The 16,738-nt window shown below is 44.2% G+C and overlaps 1 protein-coding gene across 2 annotated transcripts; it reads right to left on the reverse strand.

Moving 5' to 3' along the window:
* Window positions 1–6,011: 6,011 nt before the first annotated feature.
* Window positions 6,012–7,692, reverse strand: LOC130731157 (dormancy-associated protein homolog 3-like). 2 transcript variants are annotated; one of them, XM_057583359.1, is made up of 3 exons: window positions 7,473–7,692; window positions 6,956–7,131; window positions 6,012–6,446 (listed from the first exon to the last, which is right to left on the reverse strand). In XM_057583359.1, exons 1-3 carry the CDS (start codon window positions 7,585–7,587, stop codon window positions 6,339–6,341), a joined length of 399 nt encoding a protein of 132 aa, XP_057439342.1. In that variant the 5' UTR covers window positions 7,588–7,692; the 3' UTR covers window positions 6,012–6,338. The 2 variants fall into 2 exon arrangements, with proteins under 2 accessions (XP_057439342.1, XP_057439343.1); XM_057583360.1 differs by having other exon boundaries at window positions 6,961–7,131; window positions 7,473–7,690.
* Between the last annotated feature and the right edge of the window lie 9,046 nt (window positions 7,693–16,738).

Here is a 16,738-nt window from a genome sequence, read left to right on the forward strand (position 1 = left end):
TAACTATGTGGAGAGTTGAAAACAGAATGAATACTTTTAATTTTATTATCTCAGTCATTAGCATTTATACAGTTAATCATATGGCTTATTTAAACCCCACTAATAATAGACACATCTAATGTCTATTTAAACCATACTCTTAAATGCTAACCACTATCACATATTGTATTATTCCTAACACTCCCCCATAATACAAAAGGAAAATGCTAAAAGGCACGAAGGTTGTGTGTCACGACTGGGCACGAACCAATAATTTGGTTACACGTGTCAAATTTTTGAAACTCTCGTTCCTCCCCTTTTTTTTCCTGGTTTCTAACCTCCTTGATTCTGTTTTTTTTCCCTTGCTTTTAGTTTCAACCTCTCACCCAACTTTATCTTTTCCAAGCCATTCTCGTTGGCTTTGTTTTCTAATTTGGAGACTCAAAACCCTCAAATATATGCCAACCACCACCTAATCGCATGTCGAAACACTACTGTCAGTGTTTATGGGCTGAGGATTTCTGTTTGGCTGTGGCTGTGCGGTAAAGTTGCGAAATGAGGGAGGTGAGATGGGGTGGTTTGGTGGCTGGTCAGTGAAAGTGATTCTGATGGTGGTTTTTGTGGTGGGTGGAGCGGCGGAGGCCGCAACTAATGGAGGAAGAAGAAAACGAAGAGAAGAAGAGGAGGAGAGAAAGCTTGGGTTCCAGATCCTGATGGTAGTGATGACTTTGAAGAACACCGTGTTCCAGATTCTGATGACTCCAATTCCAATTCCAACAACAGATTCAGGAGACGACAAGGCAGGAACAACCAAGGTTGTCTTCGATGCGGCTGCGAAATTTGATCTATTGGGATTGTTCAGGAGAAGAGGAGGAGGGAGGGTTTCAGTGTCATGTATCATTTCCCCACATCGAATAGAATGGTGGATTTCAGGAAGAAGAAACGGGAAATTAAAAAAAGGAATGGAGTGACAAAAACGTTTACAATGTCCACGTCACTCGTGCCTCATCGTGTCTTCATCTGTCGTACCATATAGCGGTGCTCAATACAAAATCAGTAAACAATTCAAATAGAAAAAATAGCATGAATGCATGCTCAAAAAAACTATCATCCTCATCTACTTCTTCTGCATCTTCAACTGGGAACTTCAATCAATAGGAATAACACCAATCAAATCTCGAAGCTCTTGAAACCTATCTGCCTTCAGAGCTTTAGTCATTACATCTGCCAACTGTACTTCTGTTCTGCAGTGCTTGATCTGAATTCTTCCTTTGGAAACTTGATCTCGAAGGAAATGGAACTTGGTCTCAATATGTTTGCTTCTACCATGAGCTACTGGGTTCTTAGACAAGTCAATAGCTGATCCGTTGCCTACTAACATCTCTACTGAGTTATCAATATCAATCTTCAATTCAAGCAATAAAGAGAGGAGCCAGATTGCTTGACAGGCAGCTGCACATGCAGATATATATTCTGCCTCACAAGTAGAAAGAGCTACAACAGTTTGTTTCTTAGAAGACCAAGAGATAGGGGCACCAGCAAAAAGAAAAACATATCCCATTGTACTCTTCCTATCCACCAAATCCCCACACCAGTCAGAATCTCAATAAGCAACAAGTTGTAACCTATTCTGTTGAGTGTTATGTGATGGAAATAGGATACCATAACCTAGAGTACCTTTGAGATACCTTAATATTCTCTTAGCAGCAACCAAATGTGAGTGTTTAGGTTCAGCCATGAATCTGGAAATCAAACCTACACTCCAAGATATTTCTGGTCTTGTATGACAAATAAATCTCAAGCTCCCCACCATTTGTCTATACTGGGTTGCATCCACAGAAGATTCCTTCTCACATTTGTCAAGTTTGAGATTGGCCTCAGCTGGTGTTTCGGAACCATTGCAGTCCCACATGTCGAACTTCTTTAGGACTTCAATGATATACTTCCTTTGATGCATGAGGAGGCCTCTATGTGTCTTCTGAAACTCCAAGCCAAGGAAGTATGCTAGTGTACCCAAATCTGACATTTCAAACTCACTCTTCAAGTGAGTCTTCAAGGCTTCAATGCCTTCAACACTACTCCCAGTTAGTAACAAATCATCAACATACAATCAAAGATACAAAACACCATGGTTAGGCAATGCCTTAACATATAAGCCATGCTCCACAGTACACTTCTGAAATCCTGCATGTGTAAGGAAGGAATCAATTCTTCTATTCCATGCACGTGGTGCTTGTTTCAGGCCATAAAGGGCCTTCTTCAGTTTGTAAACTTTATGTGCATTGCCAGGAACACTAAATCCAGGGGGTTGTTTGACAAAAACCTCTTCCTCTAAGGGGCCATTGAGGAAGGCAGACTTGACATCTAATTGCCACATCATCCACTTCTTCCATGTAGCTAATGCAACAAGAAGCCTTACTGTCTCAAGCCTAGCCACAGGGGCAAAGACTTCTATATAGTCAAGTCCTTCCTGTTGCACAAAACCCTTGGCCACCAGTCTTGCTTTATGCTTGGCCACTGTCCCATCAGGTTTCAATTTGGTCTTGAAGACCCATTTGACAGAAAGTGGAACCTTAGTAGCTGGCAATTCAACGAGGTCCCATATGTGTGGTTCTTGGCTATTGAGTCCAACTCATCTTGCATGGCATGCTTCCAAACTGGATTGACAATTGCTTCCTCAAAAGTAACTGGCTCAATGTCAACTAGGAGTGCAAAATGATCAGTCAGTTCTCCTGCATTTGTGATTGCATCTACCTGAAACAATTGATAATCTCTAAGATGAGCTGGCAAACTCCTTAACCTGGATGGTCTTGTATTCAGTGAGGGAGGTGTAGTCATAGGCTGAATTTGAAGATCATGTTGAACCTCAGGTAGAGGATCGCTTTCTTCATAGTCAAGAAACACTTCAGTAAAAGAAGGTGAGGACTTTGGTAAATCTTTCCATGAACTGGTTTCATCAAACAGGACATCCCTATTGAAAAGCATCTGCTTTGTACCGGGATTATACAACTTATAAGAGCATGTAGAATTATAGCCAACAAAGACCAGAGGTTCACTCTTATCATCAAGTTTTTGTCTCCTTTGATCTGGTATATGCCTGTAGCACAAAGAGCAAAAAATTTTGAAATGCTTGACTGATGGTTTGATCCCTGACCAAACCTCTTCAGGAACTTTGCCTTGCACTCTCTTTGTGGGGCATCGGTTGAGAATATACACAGATGTAGCAACAGCCTCTCCCCAAAAGCTGTGAGGTAGAGACTTTGTCTTCAACATGCTGCGAACCATATTCATGATGGTCCTGTTCCTCCTCTCTGCCATCCCATTGTGTTGGGGTGTGTAGGGGGCTGTGATCTCATGGATGATACCCTTGCTTTTGCAATAGGAGTCAAGTTCTCTTGAAGTGAATTCCCCACCTCCATCAGTTCTGAAGACTTTCAACTTGTTACCAGATTGCCTTTCAACTAGACAATGAAACTCTTTGAAGAGTTGGAACACCTCACTCTTAGCTTTGAGTAAGTAAACCCAAATTTTCCTACTCCATTCATCAATGAATGTCAGAAAATATTTATTACCTCCCAGGGAAGGTGTTGGTAGGGGACCACACACATCAGAGGACAAAACATGAAGCAGTCCTTGTGCATGTGAAGGTGTGTAGGCACTGAAGGAGTTCATGGGTTGTTTGCTTATCAAGCAGCCATCACACATCTTAGTTGGAGCATGAATCTGTGGAAGACCAGTCACTAGTTCCTTGGTCTTTATCATAGCTAAGTCCTTGAAATTCAGATGTCCAAAACGCCAATGCCAAAGCCAAGTGTCATCACTCAATGATGTAGCAGTGAGACATTGACTATCAAAGGCCTGAAGCTTAGCTGGAAAAGTTCTGTTAGGAGCCATGGGAGTCCTTAGAATTTTTCTCCCCATTGGATCAAAAATGTCCAGATATCCTTTCTTCATGCTAATTGAGAACTCCTTCTCTAGGAGTTGTCCTAAACTGATGAGATTGCTTGTCAAAGAAGGAACATAGAGTACATCCACCATGAGAACTTGCTATCCTGTCTTGTCCTGAAACATGATGTTTCCTACTCCCTCTGAATTTAGGGTTCTACCATCAGCAAATCTCACACTCCCCTTCTTGGATTCATCGAGATTGACAAGCCAACCCTTGTTACCAGTCATATGATTTGATGCTCCAGTATCAAGGCGCCATTGATGGTTACCTTCAGCAGTTTTACCAGTAATCATCATCAAAATCACAGGGTTGTTATCAGAATGTACCTGATCCTCCTTGACCATGTGAGCCTCTTCAGGTTGCTTGTCACCATTAGAATCTTGTGACTTGGGCGGTGCCTTGCACTCCGTGGAGAGATGCCCAATTCTTCCACAGTTGAGGCACTTCAGCTTCTTGCGATCTAGCTTTTTCCTGCTACCCCGCCATTGATTCGATCCACCTCTCTTGGAATTATCATCAGTTGATGAGACTGGTTTGTCTTGATCCTGGGAATCATTTGATCCACCAGTTCTTGAATCTCTCTTGGTGTCAACACCTTTACCACGACCACTCCTGTAGCCACCTTTCGAATACCCCCCTTTCTTGGAGGTCTGAGCCTGCAGGGCTTGATCCTGAGGCTTGTCAGTGGTGCGCTCCAAGAGCCTTTGCTCATGAGCCTCGAGAGAACCCTGAAGATCCTCAACCTTGAGTGAATCGAGCTTTCTTGATTCTTCGATCGCGACAACGATATGATCGAATTTTGGAGTCAGCGTGCGTAAGATCTTCTCCACAATTGTCTGGGTTGTAATTGTTTCACCACACTGCTTCATTGCATTTGTGTGAGTAATGACACGGTTGAAAAAAGTTGCAACACGTTCAGAATCCTCCATTTGCATAAGCTCATACTGTCTTCGCAAGGTTTGAAGACGAACCTTCTTCAATTGCTCTGCACCCTCATTGCAGGTTTCCAAGATCTGTCGTGCCTCCTTCGAGGTTTTGGCAGAGGAGATCTTCTCAAAATGTGCCTCGTCGACACTCTGATGGAGAAGACAAAGGGCCTTGAAATCCTTCTTGGTGTTTTCTTTGTGCGTGGTTGCGGCGGCATCGGTCGATTCAGGAGCAAGAGCAGCGACTCCGTTCTCGATTACATCAAGGACCTCTTGAAAACCCATAATCGCATGCATCTGGGTGCTCCATTGATGCCAATTCTTGCCATTCAGAATTGGTAAAGTTGCCAGAAATCCAGTGCCAGAACTAGTAGGGGCAGCCATCGGAGAAGAGAAGGAGTGGAGCGCCGGCGAAGGTAGTTACGGCGGAAGCGACGGTCACCAGAAAAAAAAACGTGCTCTGTATACCAGATGTTGGAGAAAGAGTAAAGTTGCACTAACTATGTGGAGAGTTGAAAACAGAATGAATACTTTTAATTTTATTATCTCAGTCATTAGCATTTATACAGTTAATCATATGGCTTATTTAAACCCCACTAATAATAGACACATCTAATGTCTATTTAAACCATACTCTTAAATGCTAACCACTATCACATATTGTATTATTCCTAACAAGAGTTACATAATCAATCCACGTTTCTTTGAGCGTGTTTGTTTAAATATTCTCTAAAAAGTGACAACATATTAACTCATTCCAACAACATAGTTCCTTCCAAATTCTACATTGTGGTCATGAAGATTAGGTATTCGGTCCAATTGTTAGCGGGTCTTGACAAACATATGAAGTTATCGTTGCAAATGAACTCATTTTGCTATTGGGGACAAGAAAATTTTTAATTTAACTTATCTAGCTCCATGATGTTCTTTATTTTTTTAAATGATAATCATGTTCATTGATTAAATGGAGAAATAATGCAATCATATTGATCAATAATTTTAGGCGGGCCGCCGCCTGTCCCATTATCAAGTTAGTGTCCTTTCCTCTGAAAACATCCTTGAAGACAAAAATAGTTTTCATCTTGGATCATAGTCAATTAGCTGTGCTAAACCAAAAGCAATCGAAAACAGAACATGAGACTCAGAACTACGAGAAATTACCAAGAAGTAGGTTGTTATTCAGCAAGCGAAAACTTCACGGAGAATGAACAATAGGAACAAACGCATGAAAGGCTTAAGGCTATATACATAGTACATATATATAATAATACGATACACCGCTACTCTACCCTTTGCACTTTCTTACAAGTTCCATTACACAGTTCACCTAACTAAGACTTAAAAAAGATACTCCAAACAGCTACCTTGCATGAACTACTACATCACAACCTCATTTCAATCCATACAGATTCATACAAAACTGAAAGCAGCAAAGGCCAAAAGCTAACTAACATCCTTAGCTTCCGGAGACGAGAAAATGTTGCTCATTTCTCACACATCGAAAGGAGAAGGGGGGCTTGATCTGTTCTGGCCTCTCTCCTCGTAGGCATCCGATGCTGACCTTCTTCGAAACCGAAACGGCTCTCTAGCTCCTATAAAAAACCAAACCCATCAATACAAATTATTGTTATCATTGTGTATTAAGATCACATTAGACAGACCTATCTTCACAAATCATTTTCTATACGCACAGATTAAGAATTAAATCCTGATACTTAAAGAGTTCAATTATCTATCAACATCAGCAGTGCCAGTGTGAGATTGTGTATTATTAATTGTTGCTTTACAAAATCACCATCCTTCCCAGTTGTTTAATTGACACTTGGGTTGAGTTAAACCCAAAATGTGGCAAAGAGTAAAAGACTGTATAATAGTGCACGTCATTTTCAAATTCGCATGATCATAACGCCCCCACCAAATAGTGATTCATCATCGTCCATTAAAAATTTGAAAGTTGGGCCATACCATGCCACAAAAGAACAAAAATCCCCCCTACCCCCAATTCAGTAGCACAGTTCTTCTTCTACTTTTACTTACTTTGTAACCACACATTTTTTTTACTGTACACAGTAAAAAAGCTCAGTAAAAAGCATATAACGACCTTACCCGAAAACGGAGACCCCGGAGTAGTAGAACCCGCGGGAGAAGCCGGTGGCGATCCATTGATCTGGTACCCCGGCGGTTTCACGATCATAATACTCCGTGTTACTCTCGTCGTCGTCGTCACTTCCGCCGGCGATTCCTCGCCGTACGATCTCACGCTCCCGGCCTCCGATTCTGATCATTCAATATGCAACGAACTGAAACGGTTAGTTACATGCAGATTATTTCATTCCCCTAATTGCTTTGAAATTGTATAGTTGTTTGTATGGATCATATCGATTGATTAAAATAATTCGAACTATTAAGCTTCAGATCTGATAATATGAAACCTAAAAACAGAGAAATCGATTTCCGATTCGAAGGTTAACCACTATGAACAGTTAGATTATAGTGATAATTCAATTTACGATTTGCGATTGCTGTTGTGGTTCTGATGATTCGCGTAACGAACGAGCATCGCGAGTGAATTATTTATTTAGAATAAGCAATGAACGTGGCAGAGTACAGCGGCGTACCCTTGCCGGAGATAGATCGGGAAGCGAAGGTGTGGTGCTTTCGGAGCTTGCCGAGACCGTTCTCCGGCCGAGGGCCGGCGACGGTGTCATCCCACAACTGGTCGAGAAGGCCCATGTTGATGGATCTCGGCGTATTTTAGCGAATCTAGGCGTATTTTAGCAGATCCACGGCGATCCCAAATCCCAATTACTAGGTCCCGGAGTAAGAGATACTACAATGCCCCATGGGTGCCGTATTTAATGAAGGACTGGCGTTAAAGATCGAACAGGTTGGTGGGGTCAAGGGGAATCTCTGCCGTCCGTTGCAATCAGAGTTGGAGCTTTTGACGTGGTTGCTTGCATCTGCGTTCACGTTGAGATAAGGATAGCTTCGCGCGTGGAACCACGGGACTGCTGGAAAGTGAAGGATGTCACGTGATGTTACTGGGTGTCACGTGACAAGTCGTTTTCCTAGGTGGATTAGTTCTAGGAGACTCCTAACTCTTTTTGTCCAAATCCATGAGATAAGTCCTTCATTTTCTTGTATTTACAAAAAGTTGACCTTATCATCATTAGACAACTCTGATCTCTTATCAAGCCACCAAATACGAACGTTTATATACTGAAATCAACTTAAATTAATTAAATCCAAAGGTAAATAAATTCATTTAAACATAGAGATTCAATTAGTAATGTAGCATTTTTTCTGAATTTAACCAGTATATTTTTACTAACAGAGATTCAATGAGTGAATCTAAAATTAGATGATTAAGGAGCTGAGTAGTGACTAGTTAGTAGCTAGTATAAACTTTGGTTAATTATGAAGTATTTTTAATCTAAAAATTGTTATAGTTATTCAATTTTTTTGGTATAGATAGTTTGACTTCTTATTTCTTAAGTATATAGTTCAAAGTTCGACCCATGCGTATAAAAAGGATTTATTCAAAGAAACCGATTCATTTAATGTGATCTCAAAAAATCTGGAGTGTTAATCTCATGACCGTCAATACTCAATAGAGATATATTGGGAAAAAATGGTCACCGTTTGTAGAATTGTAGTAATGGACATTGACATCCGTCTGAACTCTGATCCAATGTCTCCATTCAATTAATAGTGAGCGATCTTAATATCTTATAGTAGCCATTTTGTTGTATATATCTGCCAGCTGATATTTCAGCTTATAATATCCAATAGCGATATTTTCCAAACCTTAGGTTAGGCTTAGATCTATTATTACACCCACTCTTTTGTATTTATTTAATTTTTGGATCTATTTTTATTAATTTTAAAGTAACTTTTCATAGCACAAAAGCTACTTCTAGCAGCTTCTTCCATGATTGCTTTTACTTTTCAAATGTAAAAAGTTACTGAATTTCCAAACAAAAAATTAGTGAATTTGTATACATACACTTAAATGATAAGTTGAACAAGAATAGACGAGAGAACAGTTTTGGTCTAATTAAGCTGAACCACGCCTAATTACATGGCTGAATAATTACCAAAGCCAGGTCATTTTCACAAGAAGCTGGTCCATCTTGTTCAACTAGTGTATATATATAATAATATCTAAATGTTGATTACGTCCAAGAGAGGCAACTTATTTCAATTTCTTTCTTTCCTTACAATTTTTAAAATCAATTCCTTCTTTGTCCCTTCTCCCTTATTGCTCTTAGATATTGACATTAGACACAGACATCAACCAGTAGAGGAAGAGCCCACTGGGCACTGGCAAATTAATTGACTTTAGTTTACATTTGAATGCTGGACTTATTTTCCATTTTTATCTACTTATGTCCTAATTTTTGTCTATTTTTTTATCCCACGAGTCTAATGGACCTTCTGGTCACCCAACATAAAACATAAATTCTGGTCACTAATCTTTGATCAATACATCAGTCTTTTTTTTTTTTTATTAGAGGAAATATTCGCAACTAAAATGAGTCCTTAGTCCTGACAAATAGAAAAGCCTGTAAAATTTCTGTTTAGTGTGCCTTAACACGCAGTTTTTTCATCTTTTAAAAACCTTCACGTGTTTTGTCTATTGCTTGTTGGCTTCCAAGATTCCAATTGCTGAACTGGCCTTGGCCTTGGCCTTGATTTGTTTAGTCTATCTTTATGGCCTTGTATGGTCCAGTTTCTTTGTTGTATTTGCTTGGGCCTTGGCCCGTTTAAATCAATGAATTTGATTATTGACCAAAAAAAAAAAAACACACGCAGGAAAAATATGTGTAAACGATAAATGTTTATTATTACTTAAATGAGTGCTAAATTGATATTGGGTGGTCGGAAAGTTGTACAAATGAATGCACAAACCAAAGATGTTGATACCAACATGGTTTAAGCATAATTGCTAAATAACTAGACTCCTTAAGTATTTATGCACCGTTTGGAAGAGTTTATTTGAGTTTTTTAAATAGCATAAGCTCTTATGTCAGTGTTTGAGAGAGCTTATACAAATAGCTTATGATAGACCACAAGCTGTTTTGAGCTTATTTTCATAAGCTATTCAGGATAGCTTATGCTTATATATAGCTTATTTTAAATTTATTTCAATAATTTTTTTTAAAATAGCTTATGAGTAAGCGCTTATGTCATAAGCGCTTATAACCATAAGTGCTTAATTAAGTTGTTTTCCCAAATTGGATCTTAATCAATGGTTTGATTATGAATTATGGCCCCGTTTGGAAGAGTTTATTTGAGCTTATCTGATAGCATAAACTCTTATGCTAATGTTTGAGAGAGTTTATGCAAATAGTTTATAGCCCTACCATAAGCTGTTGTAAACTTATTTTCATAAGTTATTCAAGATAGCTTATTAATAAGCGGTTATGTCATAAGCGGTTATGTCATAAGCGCGTATGACCATAAGCGTTTAATTAAACTGTGTTTCCAAACGGGGCCAATATAGAAAGAATGACTTGTTGGCATAAGTCATTTTTCAGTATATTGAAAAGATAAATCACATCATATAGGAATTGATTCCTGAACATTTCTCTCCTCAACCTATATGTCATTCAGCTCTTCCTACTTGAGCTATTATTCGAGGAGATATCATTCCGGCACATAAGTCTTTCCACTTACTAAGATACAACTAATTTTCATTGTTCACTGGACAAAAATTAAGCCAAGTTGAGGGGTCTCGGCGCGAGAGAGGGTAGAAAAGCCCAAATCCGGAACTTGACTCCATAATCAGTATGGCCTAACCTTGCAGCACATGGTATGGCCCAAATCATTTTCTATTAGGCTTTTCAAACCAAATTATCATTTTAGAGTTTTTTGGTTAGTCAAGTCTCCTTATGTCTATCACGCTGGGGACCTCTGTATATACTTAATAGCACTAAATGCTTTGTGTTAGCTTTCCCAGATTAGTTGTTGTCCCTAGTGAAGCTGATTTCCACTCCTTTTTACACTGCTGGCATAGCTTTGTTTTTTAATCTTGTAATATCAATTGGGCTGTGTATGATCAGCTTTGTATCCTTGTATCTTGAGACCTTGGGCTTTTTTCAATGATATTCGATTGTTGACCAAAAAAAAAAAACCAAATTATTATTTTTTTACCAAAATTAAACATCGTTTTTTGGACAAAAAATCTTAAAAATCAGTTTGGCCGAAATCAATGAATCATTGTATCATTTGACTTCCTAGTTAATTTTGACAAAAAAATAGCTCTTTGATATCCTAAATTGCTCTTTTAAATATTAGTAAGTCATTATATTAATTTCCTTTTGGAGTTGTCTAAATGATATTTAGACAATTTCTTTGTTTTACTTCGGTCATTCAATTATTCTTTAAACAACAACAAAAACAAAACTTTATCTCACTTAATGACGCCGGTTATATATTGTAACAACCCTGAGAACGTCTATGACACCACAAACACAGGACATGAATAGCCCTCGCTCCGCTGGAACAGCCGACCAGGGCTAGGGGGCTACTGTTCTGGGAACCCTGACCGGGAACGGACAGGACCCAGGATGGGTCTGGGCCCCACGGAACGTCCCGGCTAGAGGACACCTTGAGGAAGTTTAAAGGCCCCCCACTCCTGGGCCCCACCACTAAGGGTGAGGACAAGGAGCCCGGGGCCCACTATGTAGAGGTTGACCTAGGCCAACTACCCTAGGGGGTAGGTTGGCTGGTGCAGATCCGTAGGGGCCTCCAAGCCGTTGGATCACTGTTCCTCTGCAGGAGATCCAACGGTGGTCCGTGCCCCCAAGTACGAGCCATGCATGACGTTGCATGGCTCCAACCCTAATTCTACCTCTCCTATATAAAGGAAACACTCCTTCAAGCTAAAGGTAACGTATCCTCTCTATTCTCACCATTCTCACCACTTCACTTACTGACTTTAGCATCGGAGTGTCTTGCAGGAGCCCCCCCCCCGGGACCTTGCCAGCTTGGAGTCCTTCAGCTCGTCCAGATCCCCTCACCTACCCCTCGTCAACGGGTAGTTTGGTCTCTCCCAGATCAATTGGCGCCGTTTGTGGGGATCGAACCCACGACCACGTGGTTAAAAGCCACGCGCTCTACCACTAGGCTGGTCCTGGCTACCGCAGCTCTTGCACCAGGACCGTTCCTGACCTCGTTGGACGGCAAGCCAGCCAACACTCTAGAGGAATTTCTAGCTCGAGCAGAGAAGTTCATAAACATGGAGGATGCCGCGACCCTGAGAGCCGCGAGTCAAACACTCGCGATCAAAGGACCGCCGAAGATGAAGGAGCATAAGGACCAGCCTTCGACCCGGGAGTCCCGACGGAAGGGCCAGGACGAACGGAAGTCGAAACGGAAGAAGTATGATAGTTATACCCCGCTGAACTCCTCCCTCTCACGTATCCTGAGGGAGAGAGCCTCCACCGACCTCAGAGACCGTCCCCCCCGCTCCTGACGAGAGGGGACAAGCTGGATTCCAAGAGATTCTGTGAGTTCCACGACAGCCCGGGCCACAACACTGACGAGTGCCTGAACCTCAAGGACAAGGTGGAGGAACTAATCAGAGCAGGAAGACTGTCCAAGTATGTAGCTGTGTCGACGGGGGCCCTCCAGCGCCCGCGCTCACCACCCCCAAGGCGGACACCGACCCCCCCAAGACACCGAGAGCAGATCCCTCCCAAACGTCGATCGGCAGGACGTCGAGACAGGACCCCCCCGCGTCGCCAGAGCCCCGAGCGCCGCGGACGAAGCCGAGAACGGAGAAGAAGCCCCGACTGCCACGGCCGGGATAAGGTCAGGCGACAACATGGAAGCAATCTAGTCAGCGTCGGTTCAATAGCGGGAGGATGGGCCGCTGGCGGACCCACCAACAACAGCCGGAAAAGGAGTACCCGCGTCATCATGTCCGCGGCTGGACGGCCCTGATCAGGGTCCCTCCACCCCCCGAGGCAGAAGGTGGCCATTACCTTCACGGAGGACGATTACGGCGAGGACACCGGCGAGGAAGATGACCCCATTGTCATTGAAGCCCTGATCGGCAACGGTAAGATCCGAAGGACTCTCATCGATATAGGTAGTTCCGCTGACATTATGTTTTACGATGCTTACAAGAGCTTAGGGCTATCGGTGAAGGACCTGCTCCCCTACGACCATGATTTGGTCGGGTTCACAGGGGACAAAGTCCTACCCTTAGGATATTTTGATACTTGCCTTTCCTTGGGAGATCACAGGATTTGCAGGACTATAAAAGCTCGCTTTCTGGTGGTGGAGTGTCCAACGGCGTACAACGCCATTCTTGGCAGGCCAAGCCTCAACACTTTCAGGGCGATCATATCCACCCACCACCTAATGCTTAAGTACCCCTGGGCAGGAAGGGCGGTACCAGTACGCGGCAACCTAGAAATGGCGAGGAGCTGCTACAACTCCAGCTGCAGACTGGCCAGGGAGGAAAGGAAGAGAAAGAAGTCCAAAGCGCACGACCAGCAGAACAACTTTCACGTTCAACACACCAGTTTCATGACCGATCTCGACCCCCGCGTGGACCAGTCTAGAGACGATCAACGCCTCAAACCCGACGGGGAGTCCCACCCCATCCAGGTCGGTCCCCTCCCAGAGAATACTACCAACATAGCTCGGGGCCTTCCCCGAGACCTCTCCAAACGGATGGAAAAGTTGCTACTTTCCAATGGGAAGCTGTTTGCCTGGTCGTCAGCAGATATGCCCGGCATCGACCCCGCATTCTGCAGCCACAGACTTTCCGTCGACCGGAAGTTCAAACCAATCGCTCAGAAGAAAAGGCAAATGAGCGCCGAGAAGCAGCAGGTTATCCAGCAACAGACCACAGAGTTGCTTCAGGCCGGGATCATTCGGGAGGTCAAGTATACGACCTGGCTCTCCAATGTGGTCTTAGTCAAGAAGGCAAACGGGAAGTGGCGCATGTGCGTCGACTACACTGACCTCAACAAGGCTTGTCCCAAGGACCCGTTTCCCCTACCAAGCATTGACGCGCTGGTGGACAACTCATCGGGATACGAATACCTCTCTCTTATGGATGCCTATTCAGGCTACAACCAGATTCCCATGCATAGGGACGATGAGGAGAAAACTGCCTTCATCACCGACCGGGGCACCTACTGTTACACTATGCTGCCCTTCGGCCTCAAGAACGCAGTGGCAACCTACCAAAGGATGATGACCCGAATCTTCGGGGACCTGATGGGAAAATCGGTAGAAGTCTACATCGATGATATCATAGTCAAGACCCCGAAAGGAGGAGACCACGCAGCTGACCTCGCAGTCGTTTTCGAGCAGTTAAAGAAGCACAACATGCGCCTCAACCCTGACAAGTGTACCTTTGGCGTTCGAAGCGGGAAGTTTCTGGGATATATGCTCACCAGCCGCGGCATTGAGTTGAACCCTGACAAATGTCAGGCGATCATGAATATGAAGAGCCCGCGAACGGTCAAAGAAGTCCAACAGCTGGCTGGTCGCATGGCTGCGATCGGCCGATTTTTGCCAAAGGCTGCTCTCCGGGCCCTACCTCTTTACACCCTCCTGAAAAAGGGAGCAACTTTTGAGTGGTCGGCAGAGGCCGACGCAGCATTCACTCAGCTGAAAGAGATCCTCTCTTCCCCACCTATTCTGGCTAGCCCTAAACCAGGAGAGACACTATACCTATACCTGGCCGTGCGGGAAAAAGCAGTGAGCTCTGTCCTAATCAGAGAAGAGGAAGGAGTCCAACTACCGGTCTACTTTGTTAGCCGTTCACTGAAGGGTGCGGAGCTCAGGTATAAGATGCTGGAGAAAGTGGCGCTGACCCTACTGACCACGGCGCGGCGACTAAGGAGGTACTTTCAAGCTCACCGCATCGTGGTGCGAACCGATCAGCCAGTCCGACAAGTCCTTCATAAACCCGACCTGGCCGGTCGGATGGTTAGCTGGTCCATCGAGCTCTCCGAGCATGACATCCGCTACGAACCCAGAAGAGCCATTAAAGCACAAGTCCTAGCAGACTTCTTGGTCGAACTCACCGATGAGGAAGAGCCCCCTGCCGAGACTACCTGGGTGGTCAACGTAGATGGCTTGAGCAACAAGGAAGGCGGCGGGGCTGGGATCGTATTGCAAAGTAGCACCGGGATGGTGGTCGAACAATCCCTCCGCTTTAACTTCCCAACCACAAACAACCAGGCCGAGTATGAGGCCTGCATCGCGGGACTAGTCACAGCTCGAGACCTGGGAGCTAAGGAGATACTTGTCTGCTGCGACTCACTTCTGGTCGTCTCACAGGCAAAGGGGGAGGCTCAAGCTAAGGATCCCATCCTGGAGCAGTATTTGGCCCACTTGAAGCGACTGGCTTCAACCTTCACCAAGGTAGAGTTCCGCCACGTCCCTAGAGCCCAAAATGATCGCGCAGACACCTTGGCCAAACTAGCCAGCACTGGAAAACCAGGCCTGAACGGGACAGTCATCCAAGGGACCCTGGCCCTCCCCTATGTTGCGGACCCTGATCGTCCAACGGGGCAGGTTATGATGTCGATCGGTACCGAGGAAGACTGAAGGACCCCGATCATCAAATACCTCAGATCTGGATGGCTGCCCGAGGGAAAGACTGAAGCCAGGAAGCTGGTTAGGTGCGCCTCCTGGTACACCATAGTTAATGATGACCTCTTCAAGCGGGGGTTCTCCACCCCCCTCCTCAAATGCTTGCCCAAGGACAGAGCTGCCTATGTCTTAGCAGAGATCCACGAGGGCAGCTGCGGCCACCATCCGGGTGGACGCTCCCTTGCCCGAAAGGTACTCCGAGCCGGCTATTACTGGCCAACCTTAGAGAAAGACGCTGCGGAGCATGTTAAGCAGTGTGACCCCTGCCAGAGGCACGCTGATCTGCACAACGCTCCTCCTGCCCATCTTTCCCGAGAACGTCTATGACACCACAAACACAGGACATGAATAGCCCTCGCTCCGCTGGAACAGCCGACCAGGGCTAGGGGGTTACTGTTCTGGGAACCCTGACCGGGAACGGATAGGACCCAGGACGGGTCTGGGCCCCACGGAACGTCCCGGCTAGAGGACATCTTTCAGGAAGTTTAAAGGCCCCCCACTCCTGGGCCCCACCACCAAGGGTGAGGACAAGGAGCCCGGGGCCCACTATGTAGAGGTTGACCTAGGCCAACTACCCTAGGGGGTAGGTTGGCTGGTGCAGATCCGTAGGGGCCTCCAAGCCGTTGGATCACTGTTCCTCTGCAGGAGATCCAACGGTGGTCCGTGCCCCCAAGTACGAGCCATGCATGACGTTGCATGGCTCCAACCCTAATTCTACCTCTCTTATATAAAGGAAACACTCCTTCAAGCTAAAGGTAACGTATCCTCTCTATTCTCACCATTCTCACCACTTCACTTACTAACTTTAGCATCGGAGTGTCTTGCAGGAGCCCCCCCGGGACCTTGCCAGCTTGGAGTCCTTCAGCTCGTCCAGATCCCCTCACCTACCCCTCGTCAACGGGTAGTTTGGTCTCTCCCAGATCTTATATAAATCACACTACTTAATTTCTTTGATCTTGAATTAAATTTTGACAATATTATTTCCAGCAATTATTTGAGTCTCGAAACTTATCTGTTTGTTCTGGGGTAGTGCTGAGCCTGAAAGCGTCCAACACTCCCAACATATTAACTGACATACATACGCAACGATGATGAGTGCATCTTGATTCAATCATGCGTTCATCAGAATGTGTAAGAACATCATAAGATTCAGTGGTCCGTGTCAAAATTAAAAGGTCAAATCTAGAATACCATATAACATGTGCAATGCAGGAGTTGCCGAGTGGGTATTGGTTCCACAATTTTATCCTAATGGTCA

The sequence above is a fragment of the Lotus japonicus genome, chromosome 1 (assembly GCF_012489685.1).
Source record: "Lotus japonicus ecotype B-129 chromosome 1, LjGifu_v1.2".
Lineage (NCBI taxonomy): Eukaryota > Viridiplantae > Streptophyta > Magnoliopsida > Fabales > Fabaceae > Lotus > Lotus japonicus.

Bases quoted from the DNA above. Each gene is read 5' to 3' on its own strand.
- LOC130731157 (XM_057583359.1), bottom strand. From the start codon at position 7,587: ATGGGCCTTCTCGACCAGTTGTGGGATGACACCGTCGCCGGCCCTCGG. The intron at 7,132-7,472 runs GTACGCCGCTGT...TTGAATGATCAG, and splicing joins CCGATCTATCTCCGGCAAGG to AATCGGAGGCCGGGAGCGTG. The intron at 6,447-6,955 runs GTCGTTATATGC...GGTTTTTTATAG, and splicing joins GGTCTCCGTTTTCGGGTAAG to GAGCTAGAGAGCCGTTTCGG.